This window comes from Oncorhynchus tshawytscha, linkage group LG18, assembly GCF_018296145.1.
Source record: "Oncorhynchus tshawytscha isolate Ot180627B linkage group LG18, Otsh_v2.0, whole genome shotgun sequence".
NCBI classification, from domain to species: domain Eukaryota; kingdom Metazoa; phylum Chordata; class Actinopteri; order Salmoniformes; family Salmonidae; genus Oncorhynchus; species Oncorhynchus tshawytscha.
Genome location: NC_056446.1, coordinates 17,367,005 through 17,382,284, shown reverse-complemented (window position 1 = coordinate 17,382,284; position 15,280 = coordinate 17,367,005). Strand labels below are relative to the sequence as shown.

General features: G+C 40.3%; 2 protein-coding genes across 4 annotated transcripts in view; one reads left to right on the top strand and one right to left on the bottom strand.

Moving 5' to 3' along the window:
• Positions 1 to 7,719, bottom strand: part of LOC112217341 (scavenger receptor class A member 5) — a 46,512-nt gene extending 38,793 nt beyond the window's left edge. Inside the window, exons 1-3 of one of the 2 annotated variants that reach the window (XM_042300720.1) lie at positions 7,363 to 7,719; positions 4,710 to 4,828; positions 2,189 to 2,320 (exon numbers count right to left, since the gene is read on the bottom strand). In XM_042300720.1, coding sequence (XP_042156654.1) covers positions 2,189 to 2,320; positions 4,710 to 4,821 — 244 coding nt within the window. In that variant the 5' untranslated portion in view covers positions 4,822 to 4,828; positions 7,363 to 7,719. The remainder of the gene's footprint in view (positions 1 to 2,188; positions 2,321 to 4,709; positions 4,829 to 7,362) is intronic. The other variant, XM_042300721.1, reaches the window with a different exon arrangement.
• A 406-nt stretch (positions 7,720 to 8,125) lies between these two features.
• Positions 8,126 to 14,540, top strand: LOC121839932 (sterile alpha motif domain-containing protein 12-like). Of its 2 annotated transcripts, XM_042300518.1 has the most exons (4): positions 8,126 to 8,207; positions 11,220 to 11,359; positions 11,787 to 11,921; positions 12,965 to 14,540. In XM_042300518.1, exons 2-4 carry the CDS (start codon positions 11,239 to 11,241, stop codon positions 12,967 to 12,969), a joined length of 261 nt encoding a protein of 86 aa, XP_042156452.1. In that variant the 5' UTR covers positions 8,126 to 8,207; positions 11,220 to 11,238; the 3' UTR covers positions 12,970 to 14,540. The 2 variants fall into 2 exon arrangements, with proteins under 2 accessions (XP_042156452.1, XP_042156451.1); XM_042300517.1 differs by having other exon boundaries at positions 11,787 to 14,540.
• Positions 14,541 to 15,280: the final 740 nt, after the last annotated feature.

The window sequence follows — 15,280 nt, the reverse complement described above, 5'->3', positions numbered from 1 at the left end:
TATGACCCCTCTCTCTTACAGTATCTATCTAAAAACATAGATTAAAGGTTCAGATGTCAGGTCTGCATATTTGTGCTGGCTCGGAGATTGAAGCCCAGGTCATATAGGGAGACGTCATAAATATTCACATATGAACGCAAAGTATATATATGAATGAAAGCAAATGTGGATTAAAAAGTGCACTGGGTGTTGGTTCGTGTTCACACTGGAAACTTGGCAGGATCACTATGTAATTTCCCCCTCCACAGCGGTCCTCATGTTATGTTAATCTCATTCAGCATCTAATGATCCACATGTCATTCTATAGGGACTATCTGAAAGCTCTGTTTGATTAGTTTTTAAGTTAGCTTAAATTTAAGCCACAAATTACTAAATACCTCCATGACAGTGTTTGTCTCAGGCTCCTTTTCAAATGATGTCACTGGTATTGCATGTCGGTCTCAATAATGCCTTTGCCTGTATCAACCTATAGAACTGCAGTTATTATGGTCCTGATGGAAGGAGTTGGAAAGGCCTGCTTCAAATTACATAGAGATTACACAGAGTTTATCCATTCAGATTCCCGCTGTTCACCAACCCAAACGCTTAAGTCTGTGTCCGGGAACTTTTCCCGTTTACGAATAATGCAGAGGTGTGATTTACAGGGAAACACTGCAGGGTTTCACTGGGCTACAGACCTAGTATCTACCAGTGAAACATTATTCATTTGTCAGCCATGGCTACCAAGAGCCTCATTCTTTTCAGATGCTTTGGATTTTTCCAAATCAATCAAAAAGCTAAAACAAAACTGGTGCTTATGTTTGTCCTATTTCACACATGTACAGGCGTGTAATTCATTCGCATGTTGGAATTGGAAATGTGTTTTTTTGCAGATCTCACTCTTCCTGAGACACCCTCGGGGAGTGGGGTCACAGCTAGTGTTAATCAATCTAGGCAACAATGGTATAATTCAAAATCGGTGTAAACGACAACAAAACACATGAACATAAATCCAACTTCAAACTTTCCACAGTTTTGCATTCATCCCACCGGAGTGGTCATTAGTCTTGAAAGACCTGTCAAGACAGTGACTTCACATCCCTCCCCTGTTCAAGCCCCATTCTGTTAGTCCTGCTGCTCTTGTCTAAATAAAGCACCAAGGTGTTGCCCACGTCTGACATATCAGCGTTGCAGGTCACCAGGGTATTGGTTCTAACCCTGAGAAGTCACGTTATAAATATCCTTGAGGAGGGGAGAGGCTCTGGACACGGCTTGACAGGAGAGTCGTTCCAGAACCATCTCATCAAGCCATGACACCCACCATCTCAAATTGTTCTGAAATTGTTGCCGTTGTTAGAAAAAAGCATTCCTGCAACATTATTTTGTTGAAATTGAATTTCATCTGACAAATTAAGATAATTCATTGCACCAAAATTGGCCCTTTTAATTTATAGGATTTGCATAATCAATAAATATACACCCAGTGGACAGTTTATTAGGTACACCCATCTAGTACTGGGACAGACCCTCCTTTGCCTTCAAAACAGCCTGAATTATTCAGGGAATGGAAATGTTGCCTATTTCAACCTATAGAACTTCAGTAATTATGGTCCTGATGGAAGGAGTTGGAAAGGCCTGTGTCAAATGACATTATTCCATATACTGAATGAGACAGTTACTTAAATTTAAAGTGGAGTACAATTGCAAAGCATAATCCTTATGTATTACCTCAGGCAGACTAACTGTTTTAATGTTACAGTACCCATACATTTACCAATTCATTCTTAATCTTAATCTGATGTCATTGGTTGCAAACGGCTGAAGACCAGAGTTCTCAAGTGAAGTCAGATGTACTAACAATTTGGAATTTCACTTGAAGAACTTGAGAACTGAACACATCTGAACACATCTGAACACATCTGAACACATCTGAACACATCTGAACACATCTGAACACATCTGAACACAAGTCAACCAGAATACCCGTTTCAGACAGTGTACATCATTGATTTCAATCACATTTGATCCCACAAGGAAAAATGTCAAGGATATTATTGTTATATCCACCATTTAGCTCTTGGGAACTAGAATAACATTGACAGTGTCCAATATAGTCTTTTATCTTATTTTAATTACCCAGATAGGGTCGCTGTGGTTGTTAATTTAAACTCACAAAGAGCCAGTTTGTAACTCAAGTGATTTGACTTACCTGCTAAACAGAGGCCAAGGATACACAGGAGTACCAGGATGTATAGAGACACGATGGCATACTTGATGGCAGACAGGGAGTTCAGGTGGCTGCAGCAATTGTCTGACTTTCTTCTCCTCTTGGCAGAGCCGGCTGAAAAAGAAAACATCTCTTTAGAAATGGACGACAAAAAAAGACGGACATAGAGGCTCTTAGGTGAGGTCTGAAGTGAGGGGTAGAGGATAAAAGAAGTCGGATGAAATTAGGATAACATGTCACGAGGTAATAAAAATGTCCTACATGAAAATGCATGCCTGACCGTAGACTGAATGACAATATACAATACAATATGAGCATCTCATACCATAGGACAACTTTATGAGTGCAAAGAAATCCCCCCCCAAATGATTGTGTTATTGCTCTATTAGTACTGACGTAGCAACTTGGAGGCCTTGATGCCCCACTGGGCTGATATTGTAGTGAGCATGAGAGTCAAAACAAAGTCTGCAAGTCTGGCATTTGGCCTATTGGCCGCTGTTGCACCACCATACATCACAGGGCTGCCACCCAGATACAGAGCAATATATACATTCATTAAACACTTATTGCACTGTCCAGGTCAAACGGTTTCAGGGGAATTCATTTTGATAAAACTGTCATCGTGACATTCCAGTTGGAAGTGTGTGCGACATGTGTGTGAGCAAAGCAAGGATTACTGAGCAAGCAAGGGAACATTCAGTGCTGGTCAAATAGACCCCCCAAAAATGGTGACAGAAGACATCATTAGTCATGCTAAGAAGATTTCAGTGTAATAGGATTTTGGTATCAATTCCAGAGTGTATTATGCTATTAGGTCATGAAGCACATTGTCTTATTTCAAGGCGACATAAGCCCTGAGAGAGACCCGAGAGGAAAGTATTACACACTTTGATTTTATGTTCTCCTGGCAACTCATCCCAGCCACAAGACAAAAAAATGACTTGTTTTTAGAAACAGCCTGAAACATGGTTCTTCTATGTGCCTATGGTCTTTCTCTTCCTCTCTGTGGAACATGTAGCTCTGAAGTCACTGAGGAGCCTGCTTTAGAAGACAAGGCCTTCAGCCTATTTTCCATAAACAGCCTTGTGCCTGCTCTGCAGCCCGGTTTCAATTGTACTAAGACTGGTGATGTCATGTCAGTGGAGACAGGCAGTGGATCTGTGCTGCACACATGCTGTGGCTGCTGGGATTCTGTGTGAACAATAACCTTGCAGAAGAGCCACTTCACATCACATCCCACTAGGCTGAGCTCCATGATAAGGTACCTTTTCTTAAGGCGAAATAATAAAAAACACGTCTGTTTAAGCGAGTGAAATATATGGAACGTATAGAAATGTTGAGGCCTTTGCATATTTGAACCGTGCAAACGTGGACCTCAATGATACAAATACTAAGCATTTGTTTGTTGAAATGTGCCTTTTTGAATGTTAGAGTGAAAACATAAAATACATGTCCATTTTGGAAGGTGTGCATGCTGGTCATGTAAAGGGTGACTCGTTTGACATTTTTCAGTCAAATTTGCCTGCTAACTAAATCACACTAGTTTTTTCTGTGGAAGAGAAACGCGTAAATAAAAATGTTCCACAGAAAAACACTGGTGCTTTAAAGTGTTTACTTCATGGCATCATGTGTATCATATATCCTACCATACACCCTGAGTATTTACCACATATAGTGTACATTACAATATCTACTTATCTTAGATATTCATAGGGGTCAATAAAGTCTAAACACAAGCTGACATCAGGCAGTGAGACTGAATATTTATAGAGGAAGTGGAGCAGAACAGCTTCGACTTAAAAAAAAATCCTGCAAAATTAAGACAGAAATTGTAATACGTTTAGACACAACACCAAAGACCACAAGTTAAATTGGCAGTATGTGGCTGCATGTACAGCCTAACTTTTTTTAAAGGGGGTGTGATGGCAACAATGTCCTTCAGTGCTTACAGTGTGTATGCTTGGCAAGTTTAGGGACAAACTAGTTGACTTGGGCAAGAAGAGGCCAACAGAATTATAACCATTTCACTGGTAAGGCTCGTTAAGCCTTTCCCACCAGCGTGCCATGCCGGAGGTCATAACTTGAGAACACTAAAGTAGATTTTCTCCGCTACACCTGTCCAAGCCCGAAACCCTCACACATTAACACACACAACATACTATCAGCACTTAGTGTTTTTTCACCGCTCGCTGGGTGAGAGAACTCTTAAGTCCCCAGGAGGGTTGGGGGACAGGAGTCAGATTTCCCATGTTTATCTTTGCAGTTACAAGCATATCCTCTAAAAAGGTCATGACTAAGTCGGGTCAAAGGAACTCTGCTTGCATCCCTTCATGAGCTGAAATATGAGCACCTCACATATGGAGGCACTAAATGAATTCTTCCATCAATGGCAGAATTCAAAGAGATTCTAATATGCTGTGATTATACATGGGCCTGTGGGCCCATGTGTGAAAGGTCAAGGGGCAAGGATTTATACAGGACATAAGGGAAACTGCTTCTTTACCATCTTCACACAGGTTCAGCTTTGATAGGTTCCTGCCATCGTAGCCTTCCTCACAGAAGGATCCGTTCTCCCTCTCTTCGTATGTACTCAGGTACATGGCCTTATTCTCCATTCAGGAACTGTAGGGTGGACAAAACAGATGATTTCCATGCAATCAAAGCAATATGCAAGAGAACAATAAAAAGCTCTCTGTATGTATGTCCTTCCATAGTCATTCATGGAACAGAGAATTACAGCCGAAATGTAATGTAAAGCACGTGAGCTTCATCATCTTGACATGCTGATTCTAACCCCTCTGGACAAGATGATGTATCTCCTTCAGAAATGCTTGTCTTTGGCATACAATAGCAGACACCAGACTAACCACACTACCTTCCAGTGTAATAACAGCTATTACAATCAGGCTGTAATGGTCTGGCAGTCCATAGCAGCTCAGGAGCACTAAAGAGACCAGACCACCGCTCTATTCTACTGGCCTATTTTAGATTTAGTGTGCCACTGCCATGCCCCTCCCCCCCTTTGCCTGTTGTTCTGATTATGAACTACTTGGATGAAGTCACTGTCTTTGCTTTAGGGGAGAGAAAAAATACTTGCAATGAATGCACTCCAGATTGCATGAATATATGAAATGTTCCAGTAAAACCTCTGGCAGGACAAAGCTGACTTATTACATTCTATCAAGCTCTATATCTCCCCACTCTTGTTTCCAACATTGATCTGAGTGATCTGTCTCTTATACGCCATGGCTAACAATCTCAAATCTCACTAATGTGGCAGACTGTCAGTGTCAAAGCGTTCGTTATTAACTTGAAATTGAAGTGTGGATGTAGGGCCGTCGGTCGAGCACTGTACCTGTCTCTCAGACTACTACATATTATTACAAGTATCCTTACCAATCTATTACCTTATCTTTTTAGCATGGAATACAACACCAAGGTCATAACTTTTGTCTCTAAAGCAAACAGCAGAGAATCTAAAACATAAAGCAAGGGGCATGGGTTGAATTATAATAATCAATGACAAGAATGTAGAGGATTCAAAGCCTCCTGTGCTGCCATCTAGTGCCATAAATCAGACTGTAGTCAGAGAGAGAGTGAGAGAGAGTGAGAGAGAGTGAGAGAGAGCGAGAGAGAGAGAGAGAGAGAGAGAGAGAGAGAGAGAGAGAGAGAGAGAGAGCGAACATTCCCATCTGAACAGCTGTGAGAGAGAGAAGCACTCCCACATTCCTGGGCCACAGCAGAGGCAGACCTATGGACTCCTCACCCTATGAACAAGTAGCAGCAGGAAATAAACTAGTACCTCATAAAATATTATAATAATCCACTAGATTTAGGAGAAAGGTGCATGTACATGTACAGTATGCTATGGCTGAGAAAACAGTGCCATTTGTACTTTAGTGGGTGGGGAGTAGGTCATTAATAACTCCGTAATAGAGAATAGATAGTGAATACAGAGACGGATGTGGGACTGTTGAACAAAGTCATTAAAAAGAGTTCAATCTGGCCTTTTTCATTACGCAGAGGGAGTGTCAGTTGACATTTTTGGATAGGGGGCAGACAGCCATTACCGAACCAGGCTGCTAGGAAACCTGTACAGTATGCTAACACCATCCCTGATCATGGTCACCCCATGCAGGACTATGAGAATGTACACCCCTTCCATCCTGCCTTCATTCACATCTCTGTGTGTTTTTCCCCAGAGGCAGGGCACTGATAGGTTCCCACCATGGTATTTTTCCTCTGCGGTAGGAAGCTACAGTACAACTCCTCCATGGAGTTTGCTTTACTTGGCAATGTGTGCGCCTTGTGATGTCTCCTCAAATACAGGAACAAACCCTTGAGCATGTCCAATCTCCACGAGGTCATTATGTATCATGAAAAATAAAGTCCCTATAGGCAAAGGGAGAAGACAGAGCTCTCCATCCATCACTGTGACAAAAAGCCACACTGTGGGCTATGACTATGCCATTGTAATATTTGCCTTCTCTCTGCCAGCCAGGTAGGTCTGAATAGACTAGACGCACTGAAAACCAGCATACTTGGAGAGTGATGGAATCTAAAGGAGAGAAAACAATTAAAATGTCCAATGTCCTCGGGTGCACCTCACAGCTGAGTGGCGTCTCTCTGCAGAGTGCACTGGGTCAGCAGTACATGTGGTCTCAGAAGTCTCACATCAGCGGAAACCTTTATAGAGACATCCCGTGTCCATCCATCCGTGGGGAATTAACCCATTTCCCAGTTAATTAAACATGCGAACATTTCACCCATGAATGGAGAAATATAGAACAAAAAACGTTCAGTGGTTTTGGATGTGCATTTTCTTGGCATGAAGTCAACGAGAAACACAGACCCGTTATTTTTTTGGATACCAGAGCACAGGTGTAAAATAACGTGTCCATACAATAATTTAATTCAGATGTCATTATGAAGAGACTACAGGTGAATTGTCTCGTTTATCTTTTTTTGCAATTTCAAAGTCATGATGCAAAAATACTGAAAATAATGTATCTATGGACATACATGAATGTAAGAAGGTCCGCGGGTATAAATGCATTTCAGGTTCACTCTGTTGATTTTTTCAAATAACTCATAGAACAGGTGTCACAATTACACGACAGAAATTGATGCAACATTTCGAAAAGTTTGTCACTCACCTTGTCGACGTTCTGACTACAAAGTATTACAGATGCACATCTCAAAATGTTATCTAAAAAGGGTGCATGTTTTGCCAATGAACTGAAATCTCAATAAATGTTTCCTCTCAACATAAGACAATTCACTGAAGTCTCTCTCAGCAGATAAACGCAGGGTGGAGATCCGTGCAACAGCCAGTCTGTGATGCTTGGGTGAATTAATCCCTGTTTAAAAATTGTAGTGGACGCATGGAGAGTACGATGTGACGAATACCGCTTCCTGGACAACTCTGATTAGATGTGTTCGTATCTCATTCTATATAGTATCTAGTTTCTCAATTCATGCGCCCGGGGCAGGGTCCAGTATACATTTTGTACCGCGGTAAAACTTTTTTAAACATATTTCTGAACAAATGCGCCCTCCTCTGGGCATTTAAGCATGGCACGTCAGGCCTACAGAAAAGGCGCAATATATCTCTACAGATCCTACAAAGACTACCATCCTAATTCCTCATAAGATACATACATTATAGATAGTTCAATATCGTCAGAGGAAAATAAACTATTCTTAATCGAAAGTAATTCGTCTGAAAAAATATTAGAATAATTTCTGTCTTTAGGCCTATTTTGAAAACATGACTCTGTGGGCCCAGTATATAAATAGCCTAAATTAAAGCATGTCCGTCATAAAATAGCCTTTATTGCCTCTGCTTGAAATGCGATTTTTATTTGGATGAATATGGCTGTGGTCCAAGATCACATTTTAGTTAGAGTTCCTTCCCCACGAGGCCGCCCTCGAGTAGCGGTTCTTCCTCCAACCAGGTGCGCAGGACGCGGGCGTGACAGACACAGATAGGGTTGGGCAGGTAAGATCTGACTGCCGATAAAACGATGAACTGTACTTGATTAAACACTACAACAACTTTTACTTTAACTATTATGAATTTCTAGCCTAGTAGATAGTGAATAGTGATAGTGAAAGCAGGACATCGACAAGGACTAGCCTACTCAAGTCTGCCTTACCAGAGCCAGGTTTACTTTACAAACACGACGTGGTAGGGTTTACAGTAGATTGTATACTAGTGGCACTTGTAAACAAAGACTACCGATTTGGTTTCATCACTTTTAGACCTTTATCGGTTTTTAGTGCAGTTCAATACATTTCCGGTGAATGGCATATGCCATTACTTTAGAGGGAGTGGGGTAACTTAGTTAAGTTGAGCCCTTTTTACATCCAGCACCACTCCATCAAGGGAAAAAATGATGTCTACATATATTTCAGGGTGTTGTGTATCCCTGAAAATATTCAGAATTTATATAAACATTACAGTTTTGACCACAAAGTTAAGCATTTGCCTGTATTGAATGAAATATTACCACTAAGGTTATCTTTTTAAAACCATGTCTACACCGAGCTCCAAAAGTATTGGGACAGGGACATTTTTTGTTGTTGTTTTGGCTCTGTACTCCAGCACATGATTTTTGAAATTATACAAAGACTACCAGGTTAAAGTGCAGCTTTAATTTGAGGGTATTTTCATCCATATTGGGTGAACCGTTTAGAATTGACAGCACTTTTTGTACATAGTCCCCCCCCCCCATTTTATGGGAATATATTTCAACTCTATATCTGACATGGTACAGGTGTCTTCTTTTTTCTAAGCCCATAACCATGTGTATGAGGTGTATTCTTTTGTTTCAAAGCAGATTTGTTTAGGACTACCAAGAAAAACTCTGTGGGACCCTGATTTAGCCCACTGCAGTGAAAGGTTAATTAAATGTATACCTGTGTCGCGCTTGAACGTACAATGTAACGTTATTGAATGACCGTCAGTAGTAGAATTTGGGAGGTGAATGTTCTGTGATATTGCATATCACCACTAGGTGGTGTATTTCTCACATTGGGCCTAATGTTGTTCAGTAAAAACCCACTGGGAGTTCTGTTGGCAAAAGACTGTCTGTAATATATATACACTTCTTGTATACCCAGGTCCTTCAAAACATTAAACATCTGTTTAAGGTATGTTCAATTACTTGGCACGTTTGATTAATTAGCTGAGCAAGGGGAACCTACTGTATGCACCTCCTCACATAGAAACGTACTATCATCTCCCTCTCATTTTCCCTCCTTCTCCTCTTACCTTCTCTCTGTATCTTTATTCCACCAACCCATATAATGTTTATTGAACCTTTTTCCTATAACATTCCAGGCCCGCAGAGCTTTACTCTAAAACTGATATATAGTATTTGATTAGGTCAGTCTTAAGCGAAATTGACTCCAAACCTCATACTCCATCTGGTCCGTGGTCTACTCTCCAAGAGTTTGTGAAAACAAACAGAAGGGAACTGCCCAAGGGGAGATTTGGGGTTGGGAGTAATGGTCAATATGCACAGGATGTCTTTTTCACGACTTAGATCCTATCTCTCCAGTATCATGTGATTAACCCGGGTGTATTGTAAGAAATTAAATACTCCAGACTTTGAATCACACAAAACATCGAATTACACACCAGTCAGAAATGCACTGGGTCAGATTATGTGGTTTCATTCTGGTCAGATCAGGAAGATGGTGATGTAATCCTTCTGGAAAGTAGCAAGACTGATGAAGAAAGGTGCTTCTCTGCTCAGATTGTTTCATACAGGTTGTCGTGAGGTTTGTATACAGATCTAATCCCACTGCCCCTATAGCTCCGGGGAGAAGATGTTACTGCAACATTTCAGAGTGGTTAGAGCTTTCTTTATGTGGGCAGGAAAAACTCCTGGTGATACGTACTTATACAGATGTGGATCTTAATTTGAGCCAGTTTGCTACATCAGGAAAATAATCCTGCAGTAACAGGAAATATGAATTATGTGGATTATAATTAATGGACACTTTTGTAGGGGTTGATACGTTTTTCGTAATGGAAAATCGAGTGTGAAATGGAAATTACAAACTTCAGAAGACTTTTTAAACCTTCAATACACTACACGTTTAACACCCTGCAACAGAGCGGTCAAATTACATCTGTACAAGGACAGAGGTTCTCACTGTCTGGTCTGGCTGTCCAGTAATTACTCATATGGGAGCTCATTCCATCATAGATCAGTCTCTTTGTTAAATCAGAAAATTACATTCCTATATATCCAACATCACAAAAACAATACTATGCCCCACAGCATGTAAAGGCCAAATAAACATTGATGCAGTTTTAGCTCTATAAAAGTTACTGGTTGAAACCTAGGTGATATGACTGAGGAAATAGTACTAAAATGAAGTTGATTTACAAAAGCAACAATCTCACTGTCAGAACATTTGTGAATGCAGTATTCATTTGTTTTAGCAGGGAGTTCCATTGAGACCAAGGTTTCTTATACAAGGGAGCCCTGCATATACACAATTCACTAATCCAACATAATACAAATATACACAATTTCAAAACACACTCAAGAGGAACAATCCCATTCCTCAGCAAAGATGTCCCCAATCAACATGTTGAACTGTCTGAGAGGCACCAGTACATCTAGTTGTAGGGAACTCTGTATATTGTTTGCAACCCATGTATGGAACAAACTAAAAGCAGATTTACCTAACTCTGTGGAGACCAAAGGAGTCTCCAGAGTTAGCCATCCCTAACACCGGGCATGGTCATTTGTACGTCTAAAGACGGAGGTTTTTGTTATAGAGATTTATACATAAAAAGACAGTAATGAATCGACCTACTGTACATGACTTCAAAGAGGACCAGCCTACTTTCTGGTATAGAATGCAGTGATGTACTGAAAGTGGGTTGCCACTTTTTGAGGAATGTAATCCAAGGATCCATTGTGTGATGCTAATCTCCAATTTACACTAGTTTGTTGTGCTGTTTATTCCTCCTCTGGCATATACATTGCAGCCCATGCTAGAAATCCACAATGAGCCTCCCTAAAAGGGTCTCCCTCTGGACCATGGTGGACGTGTTTGACTGGGTCAAGGAGAAGCACCCCTACCAAAAGAGTGTCCTCCAACTGGCCATCGTGAAGCATGACATATCCGGTAACTATCTTTAGTAGCTCCTCTACTTACCAAATCTTGTCTTAGAACAAAACAAGCTATGGTCATGTATAACAGTCATTATTAATACACTGCTATGATCTTAAAAAATATTTGTTTAAATTGTGAATATACGTGATATTTTATCCCTGGCCTACTCCAGCCCTGTACTGTGTGCATCGGATGCCTGCAGACAGTTCACCACAAAATGACATGGAACATTAACTTCCTCCAATGATCTTCCCAATTGCTGTTAATCATACCGAACACAGAGCTCTTGTTTGACACAAATAAAGTTGATCATGCAATTCAAACAATTTTCAATTTAAAATCCATGTACCCAGCCTGAATTGACAGGCATAATTTTGTCCCCAACTCTAGTGGCCTCCCCTCACCACCTCTCTTGCCTCCTTGCTCTACCCCTCCCCAGGCCCACCACTGCTGATGATGGGTGAGCACCAGTTGGAGAGGATGGGGGTGAAGGGGGAGCATCTTCAGGACATCCTACTGGACATTCTTCGCCTCAGGGTCCAGGAGAAACTGGAGAACATCAACATCTTCTCTGGTGAGGGATTCTACAGTCTCCTCTTAAAGAGATAGTTAGACATTTAGGCAGTTAAGCCATTTTGTAATCTTACCCAGAGTCAAATTAACTCATGGATAAGGGAGAGTGGGGTAAGTTGAGTCAAAAGGGTTAGTTGAGCCATCCTTGTTTCTAGGAAACCATACACAAAAGTAATAATTTGACCAAAATGTAGGAAGAGGTCATCATTTGATGGAGTCCGAAGGAAGAAATCACATGGAAAAAATGGTAAGCAAGTTAGGTCCAAAAAACAGATTTTCAACAAGTCAAATTAATTTATTGTGTTAGATGTTTCATGATGCTTGTATCTAAACTAAAGTAGATCATTTTAAGATCTTCTATGCATCAGTTGGGGTCTCTATAAGCTTCAATATGAGGTCCTAAACCCAGCATGAAAGTGCATCCTTGTAGCTGTGTGGGAATATAGTCAAAATGTTTTCCTTGGGGTACGTTGTGGCAATGGTTGTGCCAATGGCAAGTTTAGAAAATGGAAGTGTTTTCTTCCCAGGCATAATAGAAGGCATTATCGCTGGGATATGAGGTACCAACAGGGCCTAGCCTATATTATAAGTGCTTTTTTTTTAAGTACAAAGGGCTTGGTATTTGTTAAGCCTGTGTTAAATGATCCTTAAAATTATTAAAAGACAAAAAATGATTGTGATTGTGTTAAATTGTGTTTGGGGAAATAAATATAGACATGGTTTTAAAAAGGTAGTGGTAATATTTCATTCAGTACAGAAGTTTGTAGGGGGCTTAACTTAACCTATCCCGTGGCTCAACTTAACCCATAATGAGTAAGCTGTGCCAAGAGACCACTTTTTTTGGACAAGCTGTGTTTTCAAAACTGTAATGTTTAAATTAATTCTGATTATTTCCAGGGATACACCACATCCTGAATATATATATATACATATAGATACAGTGTCTTTGTTAGAAAGAATACTATATTTATGTTGATGGAGTGATGCTGAAGGTAAAAAATGTCTCTACTTACTCCACTCTACCATTTTTACGTCTGAGTGCAGTTTGAAGGAAGTTGAAGGTCAATTCTGGATACATTGCTAACTAGCATTAGAGCAATGACTGGTTCTCTACTGGTGCAGCTAGAAGGATTTCATCTGACTCTGAGTAAGTAGAAAAAAAGGGTTTGATTGCCAGAATGACAAACTATCCCTTTAAACTGTATCAGGAATACAGTTGTAGCCTATATCAACGGCATCTTCTTTGATGAAGAAGTAACTACTGTATTGTCTAAAACTGTATCATAAAGGGACAGACATATACTGTGTCCTCTTAGATTGCAGAAAAAATTCACTTGTAGCCTATATCAGTTGGCTCATATAAACTCAGACAGTGCAAATACTGCGAGAGAGTCATACAAGGTTCCATCATCAGCCAACATGATTGACAGACATGTATTTCATCAAGAAGGTTAGCCTAGAGATACATATCCCCTGCCAAGAATAGATTGACATCGAAAGAGAAGAGAAAGCCTCTGATGGATTATTCAACAGAACTGAAAAGAAAAGACAGAACAAGTTACGCTATTTGGCGTGGATACATAAAACAAGTTCAAGTTCAATACTACAGATAAAATATGTTCACCAGGGTTTTTGTTCACAGTGGGGTATGCTTGCATTTAAAATGTATTTTTAACCAAAGGTTTCTTTAGCGCTTTCTCTTTTGAGTGTTTCTCTTCATGACTAGGAGAAGATGTCTCTGATATTCTTATGTTCCCCATCTACGATGTGGAGGTCTAGAGAAGACAAAAGCATTTGCTTTCAGGAATCATTGACCTGAAGAAAAAAGGCCAGATTGGTTTTGGCACAGTGGTATTTTCACGGACACTTCTGTGAATCAAGTCCTTGCCTCTCGCTCTGTGCTGCTCTTGCAGTCTTATTTTTTTTTACAATACTCAATACACTATGTGGCAGTTATTGCAGAGGGAGAATATAATTCCCCATTGAACAGGGGATACAATGCATCCCTCATCTGGACTAAATGTTGCAATCCCATACCCATCAGTGATTTGGCTAGCTAATGGCCTGTTATATTACTCTCAGGAGATCCAGTGTGAATTAGAAGGGAAAGTAAGTCAATTAGTCTCGAGTTAAATGTAGGGACACATGGCCATCATTTAGATAACATCCCAAATGCTGCTCCAAGCTATTAGGTCTTTCACAGGGAAGGTAATGGGGGATCGTTTAATGGGAGGTTTCCGGCAGAGACAAAATGTCTAATGTATTTGCTTATAAGTTCGATGCTGGAGCAAAGATGTTGTGTCTTCTGACTGACATCGGCGTCATCATCTTTATTTGTCTTTTGTTGCTCCGAACCTCATGCTTGCTTGTAAGATGTCGGCTGTGTTTTTTCTGTCGATCACATACGATCACTGACACATCTTGGAATGAAACACAACTATACATAGAAACCGTCCAGACAGAGATGTATGTATAGGCAGAGATTTCCTCTTTTATTTGGTGCCGAATCATATTCATATTACTGTAACAGTCCATTGTGTTATCATGTGTGTATTATATGTGCTAGTTTAAAGTGCATAGAGATACTGGTTTGGCATATTAAGGATTGTTTTCAAGTTGAGCAAATAAAAGTGCTACATTTGCAAATACTAAGTCTGTTTCTTTCAAATCCTTCTTGCTCAGAGCAATCCCTCCCCAGACTTAAATGTTCTGCCCATAGTATAATGATAGCATTTGTTTGCACCAGCTTGAAGTATTTTGGTGCATCCCTAAGGTTCTCCACGTTTCACTAGACAGTATATGCACATGAAAAACTGCAGGACTGTCAAATCTGAAGCTCATACCTTAGCGTATTTTACAATGCAATCCAACTCTAAACCACTAAACCTGTATGATTGTGTAGTATTTTCAAAAACAGGAAGACATCCATTTGCTATATCCAGCCTAGAACTCAGGAACGAAACAAGGTATGGCATTTGAGAGCTCCATTTAGTGGGAGGAATCTGACTTGACACCTTATTTTCTAATGAAGACCAAGTCTGATCCTTGTTCGTTTGAAATAATTGTCTCCACTGATAATTATCTAAAAATCAATATGTAGAATCAGCCAGTGGCCTAAATCTTGAGAGGCATACTGTTGCCCTAGACACTGCCCGTTTGTCTTTATTACATGACTCACAATACATCTTTCCACTTCCCCACAAACTTGTCAGACAACCCAAACTTGCAATCTCCTCGTTATTCTGAAGGGCAGACCAAAAAAAATGGAGGACAGCCGAATGTAAGCAACAACATGTTGTTCAGTGAAAGTAACACCTCTACGGGAAGTTCAGATGTGTTTTTCTTTGTTCAGTAATCCAG